Source organism: Theropithecus gelada, chromosome 11 (genome assembly GCF_003255815.1).
Source record: "Theropithecus gelada isolate Dixy chromosome 11, Tgel_1.0, whole genome shotgun sequence".
In the NCBI taxonomy this organism is placed as follows: Eukaryota; Metazoa; Chordata; class Mammalia; order Primates; family Cercopithecidae; genus Theropithecus; species Theropithecus gelada.
The window spans coordinates 92843099-92861843 of record NC_037679.1 but is presented as its reverse complement, the minus strand read 5'-3'; the positions used below and the strand labels follow the sequence as shown (position 1 = coordinate 92861843).

Below are 18745 nucleotides of genomic sequence, written 5' to 3'. Positions count from 1 at the left end.
GGGGGCCGGCCCCCCCCCTCCCGCCGGGGGGCGGCGGCAGGCTCCCACAAAAAAAAAAAAAAAAAAAAAAAAAAAGAATACAAAAATTAGCGGGGCATGGTGGCAGGTGCCTGTAGTCCCAGCTACTTGGGAGGCTGGGGCAGAAGAATTGCTTGAACCCAGAAGGCGAATGTTGCAGTGACCTGAGATGGCACCACTGAACTCCAGCCTGGGTGACAGAGCAAAACTCTTGTCTCAAAAAAAAAAAAAAAAAAAGACTAAGATGGTTAATTGAAAAAAAAAAAAAAAAAAAAAGGGGGGGGGGGAAAAAAAAAAAAAAAAAAAAAAAAGTGGGTGGGAGCATGAACATAGAGTCATATAGTCACATTTGTTTGGATGTTAAAAAAAAAAACTAACAGTGGCCGCGCGCAGTGGCTCACGCCTGTAATCCCAGCACTTTGGGAGGCCGAGGCGGGCAAATCACCAGAGGTCAGGAGTTTGAGACCAGCCTGGCCAACATGGTGAAACCCCGTCTTACTAAAAATACAAAAATTAGCCAGTTGTGGTGGCACGCACCTGTCATCTCAGCTACTCGGGAGGCTGAGGCAGGAGAATCACTTGAACCCGGGAGATAGAGGTTGCAGTGAGCAGAGACCGTGCCATTGCACTCCAGCCTGGGTGACAGAACGAAGCTCCATCTCAAAAAATAATAATAATAAAATAAACAACTTTCTTACAATCAAAATAAAAGATCACATCCTATCTAGTTTCTGCAACTTCTCTTTGGGATGAATAGACTGTGAATTATTTTTTGTTTTACCAGATCTATGATAGGTATGATTTTATTGATTATTTTTTTGAGACGGTTGTGCTCTTGTTGCCCAGGCTGGAGTGCAGTGGTGCGATCGCAGCTCACTATGACCTCTGCCTCCCGGGTTCGAGTGATTCTCCTGCCACAGCCTCCCAAATAACTGGGACTACAGGTGCACACCACCACACACAGCTAATTTTTGTATGTTTACTCAAGACGGGGTTTCACCATGTTGGCCAGGCTCTTCTGGAACACCTGACCTCAAGTGATCCACCCACCTCAGCCTCCTGAAGTGGACTGACTGATTGATTGATTGACTGATTGATTGATTGAGACAGAGTTTCACTCTGTTGCCCAGACTGGAGGGCAGAGGCGCGATCATACCTCATGGCAGCTTTCAACTCCTGGACTCAAACAGTCCTCCCACCTCATATCACTGCACTCCAGCCCAGGCGACAGAGCAAGACTGTGTCTCAAAAAAAATAAAATAAATAAAATAAATAAATAAAAATAGAATCTGGGAAAAGGGGGAGAGAGGGAGGGAGGGGAGCAATGGTGGAGAAACTACCTATTGGGTACTATGTTCACTATTTGGGTGATGAGTTCACTGGAAGTCCAAACCCCCCAGATTACACAATACACCCATGCACAAAAGCTGCACAGGTACCTCTTAAATTTTTTGTTTTTTTTGAGATGGAGTCTTAGTCTGTCACCCAGTCTGGAGTGCAGTGGCACGATCTCAGCTCACTGCAACCTCTGCCTCCCAGGTTCAAGTGATTCTCCCGCCTCAGCCTCCCAAGTAGCTGGGATTACAGGCGCCACTCACTATGCCCGGCTAAATTTTGTATTTTTAGTAGAGACGAGGTTTCACCATGTTGGGCAGGCTGGTCTCGAACTCCTGACCTCAGGTGATCTGCCCGCCTTGGCCTCCCAAAATGCTGGGATTATAGGCATGAGCTACTGCACCTGGCCCTCCTGAATCTATTTTTAAAAAACAAGTCTAGGAAAAGACATCAGATAAAAAAAAAAAAAAAAGAAAGAAAGAAAACAAAAAAGAGGTCACCAGAAACCCTCCCATCTGGAAGAAATGGTGTTAATTACCACACAGTGCCTTAAAGAAATGCAGGTTAAATCTCTCATAGTCCTGGAGATCAGAAGTCCGAGACAGGTCTCCCTGGGCTCAGGTCAAGTGCAGGCCATGCTCCTCCTGGAGGTGCTGGGGGAAGATCCCCTTTCCTGGCCTTTACCAGCTTCTAGAATCCACCTGTGCTCCTTGGCTGGAGGTCCTCCCTCCAGCAACCGCCCGTGTTTCTCCCCCGCCAGCCCTCAGCGCTTCCTCTCCTGCCTCCAGGGCCCTGGTGATTCAATTGGGCCACCAGGATAATCCCACAGCCTCTCCACATCTCAAGGTTGGCGATTAGCAACTTCCATTCTCCTCTGCTACAGAACCCACAAACATGGGATCTGGGGACCGGGACATGGACATCTCTGGGGGTCATTATTCTGCCTCCACAGCCGGTCACAGCACTGCTGTGCCATGACCCAGCCAAGGCCTGTGCAGGAGGCAGGAGGGAGGCAGGAGTTTGGGACTCCTTGGGGTAACAAAGATTGCAGCTATGACCCTGAACCTCAATCCCGGATGCAGCCAGCTGGAGGTCACCCCATCTCTGGACACAAAAGCAAACTCAGGGGGCTTGTGGGGAATGACTGCTCAACATAATTTACATCAATTTAAATGTACAGGCAGTGGCTCACTCCTATAATCCCAGCACTTCGGGAGGCCGAGGCGGGCAGATCACCTGAGGTCAGGAGTTCGAGACCAGCCTGGCCATCACGGCAAAACCCTGTCTCAATTAAAACTAAAAAAATTAGCCGGATGTGGTGGCGGGTGCCTGTAATTCCAGCGACTCATGAGGCTCAGGCAGGAGAATCACTTGAACCTGGGAGGCGGAGGTTGCAGTGAGCCAAGATCATGCCACTGCACCCCAGCCTGGGAGGCAGAGTCTCCAAAAAATAAAATAAAATAAATCAGGGAACTTTGCAAATAAAAATACCCTTTTGGGCAGCAGCTGAGAGATGTCCTGCCTGTTTCGAGGGCCAGATCACGCCGGGGAAAGACACTAAGGTCACACCTGATACACAACTCCGCCTCTGGGGTCCTCAAAGCTCCTACCCATCGCAAAAATATTAATCCTCTGCTCTAGTCATTTCAACTAACGAAAAGTCTCTTCCAAAGAAACAATCCTAAAGATAGAAAAACACCAGTCTAAGGAGAGGGGAGCTTCTTTCCTTAGGAGACTGACTCATTGGAGACAACCTACTTGTCTGACAGCAGAAAGAGCTTGAGACAGCAAAGCCCTGTCGTTAAAATGATGGAGGAACCCAAGAGGCCACACTCTGTGTGTGAGCAGAAAAGCAGGACGTGAAATCCAATTATTGCAGTCTCGAACCTTTTTTTTTTTTTTTTTTTTGAGATGGAATCTTGCTCTGTCGCCCAGGCTGGAGTGCAGTGGCGCCATCCTGGCTCACTGCAAGCTCCGCCTCCCGGGTTCACACCATTCTCTTCCCTCAGCCTCCCGAGAAGCTGGAACTACAGGCGCCCACCACCACGCCCGGCTAATTTTTGTTTTTTTGATTTTTTTTTTGAGACGGAGTCTTGCTGTGTCACCCAGGTTGGAGTGCAGTGGTGCGATCTCGGCTCACTGCAAGCTCCGCCTCCCGATTTCAAGCAATTCTCCTGCCTCAGCCTCCCGAATAGCTGGGACTACAGGCGTGCACCACCACACCGAGCTAATTTTTTCGTATTTTTAGTACAGACGGGGTTTCACTGTGTTAGCCAGGAGGGTCTCCATCTCCTGACCTTGTGATCCACCCACCTTGGCCTCCCAAAGTGCTGGGATTACAGGCCTGAGCCACAGTGCCCGGCCCTGTTTTTGTATTTTCAGTAAAGATGGGATTTCACTGTATTAGCCAGGATGGCCTCGATCTCCTGACCTCATGATCCGCCCGCCTCAGCCTCCCAAAGTGCTGGGATTACAGGCATGAGCCACTGCACCCGGCCACCTCAGACATTTTTTAAGACCATAGAACAAAGACTGGAAAGACGTTTACTGAAATATTAACGGATGCACTGCAGGGCGGGTGAGAACGTGGGTGTGGACTATCTTTTCCCTCTGTTCTACTTTTCTGAAATTTTCACATGTTCTGGAAAAGGAACATAATAAAACTAAGTTTACCTCTTTTTATATTTATTTAGTTAGTGAGTTATTGAGACAGCATCTTGCTCTGTTGCCCAGGTTGGAGTGCAGTGGTGATCTCGGCTCACTGCAGACACAAACTCCTGGGCTCAAGTGATCCTCCCACCTCAGCCTCCCAAGTAGCTGAGACTACAGATGCACACCACTATGATAGGCTAACTTTTTAGTTTTTGTAGAGACAAGGGTCTCACTGTGTTGCCCAGGCTGATCTCAAATTCCTGGCCTCACATGATCCTCCCATCTCAGCCTCCCAAAGTGCTGGGATTACAGGCATGAGCCACCGTGCCAGGGCCTAAGTTCACCTTTAATCGAACTGGTTGTGTTCACTGCTAGGTTTATAAAATTAATCGAGTCCTTTTGTTTGGCATGTGAACGTGTGTGTGAATTTAGTAAGAGTGTGTGGTGTTTGGGTGTGATGAGACATAGAGACTGTGTGTGAGCAGTGGGGGTTATGTGTGTCTGCATCTGTGTGGACATGTCTGAGTGACTATGTATGCAGAATGTGTGTAAGAATGAGTTATGGGTGGACTCTGTGGCTCACACCTGTAATCCCAGCACTTTGGGAGGCCGAGGCTGGCGGATCACGAGGTCAGGAGAGCGAGACCATCCTGGCTAACATGGTGAAACATCATCTCTACTACAAATACAAAAATAAGCCGGGCGTGGTGGTGGGCACCTGTAGTCCCAGCTACTCGGGAGGCTGAGGCAGGAGAATGGCGTGAACCCGGGAGGCGGAGCTTGCAGTGAGCCGATATCACACCACTGCACTCCAGCCTGGGCGACACAGCGAGACCCCGTCTCAAAAAAAAAAAGAATGTGAGTTATGTGAGCATGTGTGTGCTACATGAGTGAACATGGGCGTGTGTGTGTAAATGAGCACATTGGTACGTGTGCACGTGAGTGTGAATGCATGAGCTATCTGTGTGTGGGTGAGTGAATGTGTGGGGTATATGTGCAAATCCACACAGGTGCTGTGTGATAAGAATGTGTGTGGTGTGGGTGAGTGCAAGTGTGCAAGGGTGTGCATATAGGAAGCTCCATGTGTGCATCCGAATGTGGGAGCATGCCGTGGAAAGCGTGGGGTGTCTGTGTAAGTGGCGTGCGTGTGGGGTGAGCAGAGGTGTGTCTGTGTGGCTGGGGTGGAGGTGTGGGCTCAAGTGGATTTTGCGAGAGTTGTAGAAGTGTGAGCACTGGTGGAACTGTGTGTGTGTGATATGGGTGTGACATGGGAGAAGATTTGTGAGCCTGAGTGTGAGTGTGCAGGTGTGAGTGTGTGTGTGGGTGTGGTGTGTGTGTGAATAAACGTCTGTGTGTGAATGTCAGAGTGTGGGGTGCCACAAAACCCGAGAACCAGGAACCCTGGGAAACCTGCAGTTCCAAGCTGCCCAGAGAAACCGCAGGAAAGGCCTGGCCAGCAAGTCACCACTCCTGGCTCCTGAGTGTCACCACTCCTGGCTCCTGAGTGTCACCACGGCCAACCTTCCACAGGGCAGGCAGACACAAGACACACCACACAAGAGGAAGGGGAGACCCCAAGCCCCTTCCAGAAAGGCCTCTCTGGCCCCCCGCCGAGAGGCTGCCCCCTCCCCTTCCCGGGGGGGCACATCCACTTCCCAGGCTTGGAACACAGCAGAGTGGCCCCCGGCACCTGTGAAGGGAAAAAGGTGACATCCTTTGCTCTCCCAGCACAGCTGGCTGGCAGCTCTCCTCCTTCACCCAAGGCCTGGAGATGGCCATGGCTGAGAAAGGCTCGCCGGGTTCCCAGGCTGCTCTAGCCACACAGAGACATCCCTGTGTCCTTGCCAATGGTGTCTGAGCAGGGCCTCCCCTCCCTCATCCGTGCAGAGCAGAGGCCCAGCGTGCAGCATCTCGCCCAGGCTCTATAACCATGCGACACACTAACCACCACTAGCTGCGTGGCCTTGAGCAGGCAGCTGACCCCCGGGCGCCCCCACTTCATCTGCAAAGCAAGGGTCACGGCAAACCGTGGCTCCGAAGCTAGGATTCCGTCATGCCACCTCCACTATCCTGCAAGTTCTACACCCACAATAAACCAGTCAGCTGTGCAGGGCTCCTGGGGGCAGCCAAAGCCTCTCAAGCTAGCTGTTCCGAACACCCTCCTCCAGCCACGACTCCCGAGGCCTCCAGTGCAAACCCTTGGAACACAGAGGGCTGGGCTTTTTCTTTTTTCTTTTTCTTTCTTTTTTTTTTTTTTTTTTTTTTTGAGACAGAGTTTTGCTCTTTTTGCCCAGGCTGGAGTGCAATGGTGCAATCTCGGCTCACTGCAACCTCCGCCTCCCGGGTTGACACCATTCTCCTGCCTCAGCCTCCCTAGTAGCTGGGACTACAGGCGCCCGCCACCACGCCTGGCTAATTTTTTGTATTTTTAGTAGAGACGGGGTTTCACCGTGTTAGCCAGGATGGTCTCCATCTCCTGACCTCGTGATCCGCCCACCTCCGCCTCCCAAAGTGCTGGGATTACAGGCTTGAGCCACCGCGCCCAGCTGAGGCCATTTTGATTTTATTTTAAAGTCTTGCCACATGGACAAAGGCCAGGGGGCTTCACACACTCAGTCGACTCCAGGTACAGACCCCTGATCTTTTCAGGGCTCTTCACATGTTCTGGCCTCCCTGGCACAGTGCCCCTCACAAAACAGGGGCATCACGGCTAGGCGCAGTGGTTCACACCTGTAATCCCAGCACTTTGGGAGGCTGAGGCGGGAGGATTTCTTGAGCTCAGGAGTTTGAGACCAGCCTGGGCAACACAGTAAGACCCTGTGTGGTGTGGTGGGGCGCACCTACAGTCCCAGCTCCTCGGGAGGCTGGGACAGGAAGACCACTCAAGCCCAGGAGGCCGAGGCTGCAGTGAACTAGGATGACGCCACTGCACTTCAGCCTGGGTGACCGAGCAAGACCCTGTCTCAAAACAAAAATGAAAGCAGAAGCATCAGCTCAGGAGGCGTGTGGGAAAACAGAAGTTCCCCCAGACCTGGGCTGAAGCTGCTGCCCCCACCACACCCCCAGCACACCCCTCGGCAAGGCCAAGGCCAACACCAACAGGCCCAGTGCACTATGACACACTTTCTAAAACTGGTCACATGACCTCCCACCCCAAGAGGTCTTCTGCAATGACAGCTCAACACTCATCCTGGCAAGTGGGGGATCTGTGCCCCATCTCTTGAATGTGGCAGCTTCTGGGACTGCCTTGGTCGACAGTGTGTGGAAGTGATACCATGTGACAGCCAAAGCCAGGGCCCGTCCTTCTGGTTTTCTGGAGATGCTTGCTCTTGGGACCCAGCTGCCATGCTGTGAGGAAGCCCAACTAGCCTAGGTAGAGAGACAACATGGAGAGACCACATGGAGAGGCCACATAGAGAGACCACATGGGAGAGGTCTCATGGACAGGCCACATGAGGCCGCATGACAAAGCCACATGGAGAGGTCTCATGGACAGGCCACATGAGGCCACATGGAAGTGTTCCAGCCAGCCACGGGCCCTACTGAGGTCCAGGTCAACACCAGCATTGACCACTAGACCTGTGAGTAAAGATGCTTCCAGGAGACTTCAGTCCCCAACTGCTGAGTCACTGCGGCAGAGGCTCCAGACATGGTAGAACAGACAAGTCGTAGTGCCATCCCCTGTGCAAACACCTGCCCTGGAGAAGCTGTGAGCACCTCACAGTGGCCGTTCTGGACCCTGAACTTGGGAGTGCCTTGTTATGTACAAGATGGAATGTTGTTGGCTATTGCTCAGCCTTGGCGCCTCCTCTCCCCGCTTGCCTGTTGCTGTAATGACAGTCTCAAGTGTGTCTCTGAAGGAAGGGCTCCTGGGCTTCCTCGCTGCATGCATTCCCATCCTCTCTCCCCTGCTGCAGCCACTGGCGTCAGCGGCACAGTGGATCCACCCCCACCCACTGCCCAATTCCCCAGCACCGACCCAGCCAGACACGAGACATCACCAGGGGGCAGTGGGTGCAAGTCAACCGCAGGCAATGGCTCAATGCTGGGCAGGATGGGAGGCTCCCGGCCCTATGTCGCCATTTCTGCCAGGGAAACACCATCACCTCAAGGACCAAGCCAGAAGGAGGTATTGCTGAGTCCCCAGTTCATGTGAGGGGCCCCATCGTGGCCACTACGTTCTGCAGCAGCCCTGTCCCCATCTGGACTCTGGTCCCTCCTCCCACCTCCTGCCACACTCAGGACCGAGCCTCTTCCCAGAGCCCAGGACAGGCAAAGGAGGTCTCTGCTCCAAACTGACACAGCAAATAAACCAGCCTCAAGGGCACACGTGCCGGGTGCAGTGGCTCATGCCTGTAATCCCAGCGCTTTGGGAGACTGAGGTGGGTGGATCACCTGAGGTCAGGAGTTCAAGACCAGCCTCACCAACATGGTGAAACACTATCTCTACTAAAAACCCAAAAAATAGCTGGTCATTGTGGCACATGCCTATTATCCCAGCTACTCAGAAGGCTGAGGCAGGAGAATCCCTTGAAGTCAGGAGGCAGAGGTTGCAGTGAGCCGAAACTGCGCCACTGCACTCCAGTCTGGGCGACAGAATGGAACTCCACCTCAAAAGAAAAAAAAAAAAAGCACATGTACTGCAGATTCCACTCTTTTTTTTAGGTGGAGTCTCGCTGTTACCCAGGCTGCTGGAGGGCAGTGGTGCAGTCTTGGCTTACTGCAGTCTCCACCTCCCAGGTTCAAGCGATTCTCCTCCCTCAGCCTCGTAAGTAGCTGGGACTACAGGCACACACCACACCACGCCTGGCTAATTTTTGTACTTTTTGTAGAGAGGGGGTTTCACCATGTTGGTCAGGCTGGTCTCAAACCCCTGACCTCAGGTGATCCACCAGCCTCGGCCTCTCCAAGTGCTGGGATTACAGGCGTGAGCCACTGTGCCCAGCCCAGATTCCACTCTATCGGGCACCCAGAGGAGTCAAACTCATAGAGACGGGAAGTAGAATGGTGGGTGCCTGGGGCTGAGGGAGGGGCTGGGGAGTGAATGTTTAATGGGGACACAGTTTCAGTTGCAGAAGATGAGAAAGTTCTAGAAGCAGATAGTGGTAATGGCTGCACAACACTGTGATGTGCTTAATGCCACTGAACTGTGCAGTTCATTTTTTTTCTTTTTTGAGACGGAGTCTCGCTCTGTCGCTTAGGCTAGAGTGCAGTGGCGTGATATTGGCTCACTACAAGCTCTGCCTCCCGGGTTCACGCCATTCTCCTGCCTCAGCCTCCCAAATAGCTGGGACTACAGGCACCCGCCACCACGCCCAGCTAATTTTTTGTACTTTTAGTAGAGACGGGGTTTCACCGTGTTAGCCAGGATGGTCTCGATCTCCTGACCTCGTGATCCACCCACTTTGGCCTCCCGAAGTGCTGGGATTACAGGCGTGAGCCATTGCGCCCGGCCAGTTCATTTTTTTTCTGAGACAGGGTCTCGCTCTATCGCCCAGGCTGGAGTGCAGTGGTGCAATCATGGCTCACTGCAACACTGATTTCCCAGGCTCAAGCAATGCTTCTGCCTCAGCCTCCCCCCAAATAGCTGGGACCACAGACAGTCGTGCGCCTCCATGCCCAGCTAATTTTTGTACTTTTTATAGAGACAAGGTCTGACTATGTTACCCAGGCTGCTCTCAAACTCCTCGGCACAAGTGATGTTTCTGCCTTGATCTCCCAAAGTGCTGGGATTACGAGTATGAGCCACCGCCCCCCGCTTGAACTATGCACTTTATTTTTTTTTTTTTCTTCAAAAAAACCCTCTGCTGGCAAATTACACACTTTAAAATGGTTAAGATGGGCCAGGCCTGGCGGCTCATGCCTGTCATCCCAGCACTTTGGGAGGCCGAGGCAGGTGGATCACTTGAGGTCAGGAGTTCAAGACCAGCCTGGTCAACATGGCGAAATCTTGTCTCTACTGAAAATATTTTAAAAATTAGCCAGGCATGGTGGTGGGTGCCTGTAATCCCAGCTACTCAGGGGACTGAGGCAGGAGAAATGCTTTAACTCAGGAGGCAGAGGTTGCAGTGAGCCATCACACCACTGCCCTCCAGCCTGGGCAACAGAGCAAGACTCTATCTCAAAAAATGATAATAAAATAGAATGAACAAGGCTGAGGCTGTTTCCACAGCCTCGGGGGAACACCTAAGCTGACTCGGCCCTGCCTGCCTTCAGCCAGTTACCACTTTTGCCGTCTGAGCTGCCACCAGACCACGGGGAGGCTTTTGCAGTGTGCAGCCTGTACAACCATGCCAGTGCACCTGCACTGCTCCCTGCCAGGCCCATCCTGACTTACGCAGCCTCCTCGCTCACCTTTGGCCTCCCCAGCCCAAGGCTGTCTCAGCTGTCACCTCCTGATGCCCCCTGGGGAGTGTGTGCCCCTCTGCTCCCCACTTTGGGTCTTGTGTCTCCATCCACACACCTCTGTTTCAGACAACCTGCACCCCACCCAAGCACAGCACCCACCCCCCACCATCTGAAGTGAACGAAGCCACCAGCCTCGGGCCCAAGGAAGGGGTTGTAGGTAAGAGGTCAAAGTGTCCCTGCTGGAAGGAGCACACGGCTGCCTGGCTTTCTAAATCAAGTCCATTTTATTTGAAATTTTCCACATGCCACACATGTACATGAAAATTCCCATCCAGAAGGTAGTTTGCTACAGGGAACACCAAAGTCAGGAGCAGGCATCACCGTGAGACGCCATGGGGGCAAGTCAGCGGGACGGGGACAGGGAGCTTGGTCATCAAAAGGCAGGTAATGCATGTAGGGTCATTTAGCACCTGGTCATGAGATATGGCAAGACCCCCGGGGCCAGGGAAAGGTCTCGCCTTAAAAACACGTGGAGCTCTGCTGTCTCTGGGCAGTCTCACGCGGATGGGCAATGCTCAGAGGGTGGCGAAGGGGCTGGAGGGAGGTACCACCAGCGGCTGCAGGGGAGGGGCACGCACACACACAGGCACGCACATGCTTGCCCGTGAACACCCCCCGGCACACACACACCCTTGCACACTCCCCACCCTCTGCCCCAGACACATCAACAACATAGCGGTCCAGGCTCTGGCTCACTCCCTGGGAGGCTTCTGTGGCCAGGGTTCCCCCGGCAGGTCTGGCAGCAACAGCTTGGAGAAAAGCCTCCCAGGACCAACCCTCATTCCCAGGTCCACTGGTCTGGGGCGGGAGAGTAGCCAGGTGTTCTGATCTGGGGTTTTCCCGTAAACCAACCCCTTCAGCATTTCTGCTTTATTTTTTGTTTTTTTGAGACAGGGTATTTCTCTGTGGCCCAGGGTCGAGGGCAATGGTGTGATCTTGGCTCACTGCAACCTCCAACTCCTGGCCTTAAGCAACCTCCTGTCTCAGCCTCCTGAGTAGCTGGGACCACAGGCACACGTACAATTCCCAGCTAACTTGTTTTTAAATTTTATGTAGAGATAGACTCTCACTATGTTGCCCAGGCTGGTCTCGAACTCCTGGGCTCAAGCAATCCTCCTGCCCCAGCCTCCCAAAGTGCTGGGATGACAGGCTTGAGCCACTGCGCCCAGCCCCTCCCATGTTTCTTGAAGGAGCTTGAGAGAGTAGAGGAGCCCTGATAACAGCTGGCCCGAGTCACGGCCACCACGGCGTTCCTCAGTGTCTGTGGGGTTTGTGTTCATCATGCCCAGTAGATCTAGAAACTTCTAACTTGAACCCACACCCCCAAGTGCAAATGAGACCCATGGCCATCATGAAGAGCCCCCCAGCGTCGTGGTCAAGGCTACCAGGAACTGGCAGCAGCGCTCTGCCCACGTCCACAGGAGGCGGTCGACGTCTCCTCTGCCTCCGGTTTAGCGGCCCCACACTTCATCGCCACACCTTGTCCATGAATTTCACAAGCTTTCTTACAAGAGCTCCGTAATGGGCCAGGCGCGGTGGCTCACGCCTGTTATCCCAGCACTTTGGGAGGCCGAGGCAAGAGGATCACTTGAGGTCAGGAGTTCAAGACCAGCCTGACCAACATGGTGCGACCCCGTCTCTACTAAGATACAAAAATTAGCTGGTCATGATGGCGGGTGCCTGTAATCCCAGCTACTCGGGAGGCTGAGGTGGGAGAGTCGTTTGAACCTGTGAGGCAGAGGTTGTAGTGAGTGAGCCGAAATCGTGCCACTGCACTCCAGCCTGGGGGACAAAGCAAGACTCCCTCTCAAAAAAAAAAAAAATCTGTCATTTTCAGATCCTAAAACGAGCAGATAACAGGGGAAGAGGAGGTGGGAGGCTGTCACAGCACTGCCTGCTGGGAGATCAGGGTCTCCGCATCCAGGGCTCCAGCACCCTCCAGCCCTGCAGGAGCACTGCTGGCACCTCCAAGGCCGGGACACTGATCTGGAGCTTCATTGGCTGGCAGGGGCCCAGCCCTCAGCTGTCACAGCCCTACTGCTCTAGGCCTGGCCCCTCCATGAGCCCCCCAGGCCCAAGCCTGAGCCCAGCCCCAGTCCCCTGGGCCCAAAGGCCTGTGGCTCTGGGTCCGGGCACAGGGAGTGGTTGAGGGAGGGCGCTGCTGAGCTGGCAGGCACGCCTTGTGTGTTTTTAGCGCCAGAGGAGCTCAGCCCATCCTGGCTGCAGTCCTGGGTCAAAGCAGCGAGTGTCCTCCCGCCCTGTGCACACACAGGTCCCGGGACGGCCTCTTGGAGAAGAAACGTCTCAGGCCTGTGTCCTGGCAGGGCGTCTGGGGGCAGCGGATGGCAGGGATAGAGCCCGCCTCCTCTGCTGCAGAAGGAAGCAGCCCTCACCCAGCTCCCCTGGGCTGGACGGGCCCTTGAAAGCGAGAAAAGCCTCATACAGCAGAGAGGAGCACCCAAGGCCCAGAAAGGCACCTTTGCTCTAGGTCCTCAGGCTCAAGTGCCTGCCCTGGGCCACCTTCAGAAGCCTGGTGGGGCCCAGTGTTGCCTGGTGACATGGAGCAGGCGGCGGGGCGGAGGCTGCGGGACAAGGGGCTGCAGGGTCACAGGCCACAGGGCCATGGGGCCGCAGGGCCAGGAGGAAGTCAGGAGAATAAATAGCAGCTAGGTCTGGGGTGAGCTGGGGGCACAGGCAGGACGGGGCAGCCAGAGAAGTAGGAGCTCTCCCTTTTAAAGAACAAAGGGCTACATACCTTTTCCCCTCCACCCTCTCTCCAACCCCTCAGTCTCTCCCTCATACTCACACAGGGAAGATGTGACTCACACACGCATGCACACACAGGGCACAGGTTTACACAGGCACACACATACAGGCACACATACACGCAGGCACATGTGCACACACAGGGCACAGATACACGCAGGCACACGTGCACACAGGTACATGCACGCAGGCACACGTGCACACACAGGGCACAGGTACACACAGGCACACCCATGCAGTCACACGTGCACACACAGGGCACAGGTACACGCATGCACACGCACGCAGTCACGGGGACAAGTGCTGACCACGCTCCTCCGGCAGGCAGCATATGGTCTGCCGCTTAACAGCCAAGCTCTGCCAACTGGGGACTATTAGGGTGGGTTCTTTTCCCAGCATCAAATGCTGCAGAATATAAATTGCAACTAACACTGGTGCCAAAATAGCACTTAGCGAAAATAAGCACGTTATTAACATCTGGTGAAGCCCATCTCGGGGGTAGCAGCAGCGGAAATTCTTGCTCCAAGTCAAAGGATGGTTGCAGGGGACACTAAAAATACAAGGTCTACTGTTTCGGGGGTGCTTTCCAAGGCACTGTACCCCAGTCTCGGGAACGGCCCTTCCCCCAGTCCTGTCTATGAGTATAAATTATGCTGTTGGTTAAAACCGCTTGCTCATGAGAACAGGACACCCAGGCGTGATCATACACACGCCAGGATGCATTCCTGGTGCAAACGCAATTCTCTGGCCCCAGTGGGGAATGTTCTGGAAGAAAGGAGAGGGGCGCAGAGCTGCAGCGCCCAGAGACACAGGCTCACTGAGGGTCCGGGAGACTCCCAGGCCACCTGCCTCCCTCCTGGGCCACATCCCCTTCCTGCCACACCTCAGTCTGAGAGCAAGAAGTGGTCAGTACTGGGAGGTACCACACCACCGGATCTGATCACTGCGCCTGGTGGTCTCCAGGTACGATTTTAAAGCTCTAAAGAAATGCCCAGGAAGTGTGTGTGTGGGCCGTGGGCAGCTGGTCCTGCGGCCTGCAGGTCAGGAGACGGGGCCGAGGGGTATGGCTCTCAGAGGCCGTGACAGGAGGGCCAGGAGGCCTCTGGGAGGCAAAGGTGTGGTCTGGTGCTGGTCCCACCATCAGGCTCTGCTGAAATTAGCCTGCGGACGGGCCTCTCCAGCCAGGAGGCAAAGGCTCTGCACTGGGTGCAGCCTGGGGCTGGGAGAGGACCCGTGGGCTTCAGAGAGGAGGCGCTGACCCCATACATACAAGAAAGAAAGTCAGGGTGAAGTGGGAGGAGACCCCGAACCCCAGATCCACCTGTGCCAGTGAGCAGAGGCGCCAGGGCAGTGCCAAGACTGCCATGTGGAGAGCTGGGAGGCAGCCTGCACAGGAGGGCTGTCCCTCCCTACAGCTCTGACCCCAGTTCTCCAAAGGCCTCTGAGACAAGGAGCTGCTGAGAACCATCCCCGCCCAAGGGCAGGGCCGGTGATCAGAGGCCCGGGGACAGTGTCCCCCATTTTTTAACAGCAAGGCAAATGTGAGACACCGCCCCACAGGACGGTGGACCTGTCACATGGAAACCCAGGAGGATGACAGCAGGCTGGGCAAGGGGCCCTTCACCAAGAGCGGCCAAGGTGGCGGTCCAGGCGAGCAGGACCCAACTACAGCCCCCCTCAGAAGCCACCAGCCCAGGGACAGCTCTAGGAGCGCCTGGAGGTGGAAGGCGGCAGAGGTGACCAGCGTGGCACATGGGGTTGGGCCTCGGACGCTGGGAAGGTGTCCTCATTTTTGGAATAGCTTTAATTTTTTTCTCTTTAAGAGATGGGGTATCCCTGTGTTGCCCAGGCTGGTCTCAAACTCCTCGGGTCAAGTGATCCTCCCAAAATGTACTGAATATATATATATATAGATTTTTTTTTTTTTGAGATGGAGTCTTGCCCTGTCGCCCAGGCTAGAGTGCAGTGGCGTGATCTCGGCTCACCGCAACCTCCACCTCCCAGGTTCAAATGATTCTCCTGCCTCAGCCTCCTGAGTAGCTGGGATTACAGGCACCCACCACCACGCCCAGCTAATTTGTGTATTTTTAGTAGAGATGGGGTTTCACCATGTTGGCCAGGGTGGTCTTGAACTCCTGACCTTGTGATCCACCCGTCTCGACCTCCCAAAGTGCTGAGATTACAGGCGTGAGCCACCGTGCCCAGCTGAATATTTTTAAAGTCTTAAATAAAGTCATTCGAAATGGGGTCCTATGATTGCTACTCCAGCCTTATGAATCCTTTCTGGGTTTTAATGTTGCACGTTATTCTAACAAAGCCGAATGTGTATCTATTTCCCCAGGAATGCACATGGACCTTCCCAGGGAAGCTGAAGGCTGTGGGGTGGGTGGGAGCAGGAGGAGACCTCTCCCATGAGAAGCGGGCCCTGCTCATTGGGCTGAAAAGCCATAGGAGAGGCTCCAACCAGCAGTCCCAACCCCAGGGGACCTCTCTGGGGCCACAGGCATCATCGGGCTAGAAAAGTCCCAGAGACAGGAGTGGGCTCAAGTGTGTTCTAATGGGACGGAGACTCCTAAGTCCGCAGCCTAAACCGGCAAGCCCTTCCCCATGTCACACTCGGCCACGCAAGGGGACACTCAGACACACGGTGACCAGCCTGGCCGACTGGACTTCAGGGGGACAGCATGTGGCCGCCCATCCGTGGGGCCCCGGTGGCAGGTGACCACAAACACGACAGCCAAGGGACACGCTTCCCAGTCAGAATGGCACGGAGTTCCGGTCCTCCAGGCCCATCGACAGGGCCCCCAGGGATTGAGGCTCAGTGTACAAACCCCCAAGCCAGGCCCCAAGGGTCAGCCTGGTTCAGCCAGCCTCCACATCAACGGTCCCCTGACCCCCCTCATGTCAACCAGAGCACATCCCCTCAACCCAAACTTCACAGAGCAACAGTTCCCATGAGAGAGCCTCAGAGATGCCAGGAGCCCCAGGAGCCAGGTGGGGCGTGGCCGGCCGGGAGAGAGGCCCTCTTCCTCTTGTAACAAACCAAGGGTCCCTGGTGTCCCAGGCTCCTACAGCGTCTTGAGGTGACTCAGACCGATGGGCGGCGGCTTGGCCTCTCACCACCACAGGTTCGGCGGTTCCTCGGCCACTCTGCTCTTAAATAAGGTGATCTCATCCAGGTGCACCAGAGGGACGTCCCGGATGACGTCGGTCAGGCCCTCGTGGAGCAGAGGGAAGATGACGACGTTCAATGCGGGCCGCTCGGCCTGGAAGCTGAACCAGAGACAGGTGGTCAGCGGATTACGTGGGTGGCCACGGAGGGGGCAGAGTCTGCCGGGGGAGCCCAGGAGGCACTCACAGCTGCCCCCGCCACCTGGGCTCACCTGGGGCTCCCGGAGAGACCAGGCCTGCTGTGAGAGTCACCCTCTATGTGCCTTGAGGGCCCCGTACGTGGCAGCCAGAGCTGAGGAGGAGCAGGGCAGCCGGGAACAGGCAACACGCTTCTCTCCAGGTTCAGGGGGCACCTGCTCCATGCCAGCCACGAGTATCAGAGGCCCCAGAGGCCAACCCTGCTCTGCAGATGCGGGAGAGCTGCCAGGACAGGCTGCCGTGCTCCGAGGCAGCAGAGGGACCCCACTGCAGGAGTGGCAAATTCAAGGCACCTGGCCCATGGATGTCCCACGGCCAGGACAGAGAGAAGGGACAGGTGTCCACACCCCACAGCCGCACGTGGGCCACCTCAAGGGGGTACGACTCCCAAGTCAGTGAGGCAGCAGCAGTCACTAAGAGGAGCAGACACCAAAGCGGCTACTCGGGAAAAGCACACGTTTGACCGCATGACAAATGGCAGGTGGGCGACGCTCCCAAAGCCCCCGCCCCCAGGCGACCAGCCTGCATGCATGGAAACTCATGCACAATTGCCACGGGGTGCCCACCAAGTGCCAGGCACGGCTCTGAGCTCTACAGACATGACCTCATTTTGCCTTCCCCACAACCCTACAACGAGCCACAGTCCCCCAGCAGGCCATGAAGCAGAGCAAGGATTCCCCCCCCAGTCAGAGCAGGTCACCAGCAGAGTCTTACTGGCCCTATTTGGCCAAAATGCAATGCAAGCCGGGCACTGTGGCTTGCTCCCGTAATCCCAACACCTGGGAGGCTGAGGTGGGAGACTCGTTTGAGGACAGGAGTTCCAGAACAGCCTGGGCAACATAGGGAGACTCTGTCTCTATAAAAAATATTTAAAAATTAGTAAGGCATGGTGGCGCATGCCTGTCACCTCAGCTACTCAGGAGGCTGAGGCAGGAGGATCACTTGAGCCCCGGAGGTAGAGGCGGCAGTGAGCTATGATCACACCACTGTACTCCAGCCTGGGCAACACAGTAAGACCCTGTCTCTAAAAAAAAAAAAGAAAGAAAGAAAGAAAAGAAAATGCAAAGACCCAAGTGTCAGCCCAGGAGCTCCAGGCAGAGGGAAAAACATAGCAGTGCCCCAGAGAGCAAGACAAAAACATCCAGGCCGGGCGCAGTGGCTCACGACAGTAACCCCAGCACTTTGGGAGGCAGAGGCAGATGGATCACCTGAGGTCAGGAGTTTGAGACCAGCGTGGCCAACATGGTGAAACCCCATCTCTACTAAAAATACAAAAATGAGCCGGGCGTGGTGGCGGGTGCCTGTAGTCCCAACTACTCAGGAGGCTGAGGCAGGAGAATCCCTCAAACCCAGGAGGTGGAGTTAGCAGTGAGCCGAGATCATACCATTGCACTCCAGCCTGGGCAACAGAGCGAGACTCCGTCTCAAAAAAGAAAAAAAAAAAAATCCAGACACTTCTTCCTAGAGGGTCTCAGGGGGTGCAAGGCAGGGAGGCACCCACAACAAAGAACCTCACTGTTTGCCAACACTGAGTCAAGTCCCCCCGGCCACAGCGGCCACTTAAAGGGAAAAGGACAATGGGGTCCAGCCTCTCACTGTGACCCTGCCTGAGGCGGTGCTGGACTCACGACACACAGAGTCAACGGCAGAAAGGCACTCACAAAACCTGAGGTTTTGGCAATACAGACGCCATCACAGCCCTGGCCCTGCACAGTAATCTTGTGGGCAGCGATGTCCGTGACCGTGAACCCCACAGGTCATGTGGCAGATGCATCCTGGCCTGTGAAACCATCATGCCATGTACTTGACTTACATCAAACTCGACCGCCTCTGGCTCCAGCTCCCGAGGCTGCTAAGGAGCTGCTGTCAGCCGGGCACGGTGGCTCACACCTGTAATCCCAGCACTTTGGGAGGCCGAGGCGGGCGGATCACGAGGTCAGGAGATCGAGACCATCCTGGCTAACATGGTGAAACCCCGTCTCTACTAAAAATACAAAAAAAATTAGCCGGGCCTGGTGGCGGGCTCCTGTAGTCCCAGCTACTCGGGAGGCTGAGGCAGGAGAATGGCGTGAACCTGTGAGGCGGAGGTTGCAGTGAGCAGAGATCGCGCCAGTGCACTCCAGCCTGGGCGACAGAGTGGGACATGGAGCTGCTGTCGAGACATGGAAGGTGATTTGTCTTTTTTTTTTTTTTTTTT

General features: G+C 54.8%; 1 protein-coding gene and 1 pseudogene across 3 annotated transcripts in view; both read right to left on the bottom strand.

Annotated features, from left to right (window-relative positions):
- FBXL18 (F-box and leucine rich repeat protein 18) overlaps window positions 1-18745 on the bottom strand; it is a 66852-nt gene that overhangs the window by 11881 nt on the left and 36226 nt on the right. Inside the window, exon 5 of one of the 2 annotated variants that reach the window (XM_025403573.1) lies at window positions 15094-16452. The exons of the other annotated variant lie outside the window; for it this stretch is intronic. Within the exon in view, the coding sequence (XP_025259358.1) occupies window positions 16296-16452 (157 nt within the window). The 3' untranslated portion in view covers window positions 15094-16295. Of the gene's footprint in view, window positions 1-15093; window positions 16453-18745 lie in introns of those variants that run through there. 2 annotated transcript variants of the gene reach the window in all.
- Window positions 12105-13822, bottom strand: LOC112635439 (annotated as a pseudogene). The gene has a single exon (XR_003121910.1). The product of XR_003121910.1 is annotated as a sperm mitochondrial-associated cysteine-rich protein-like (transcript).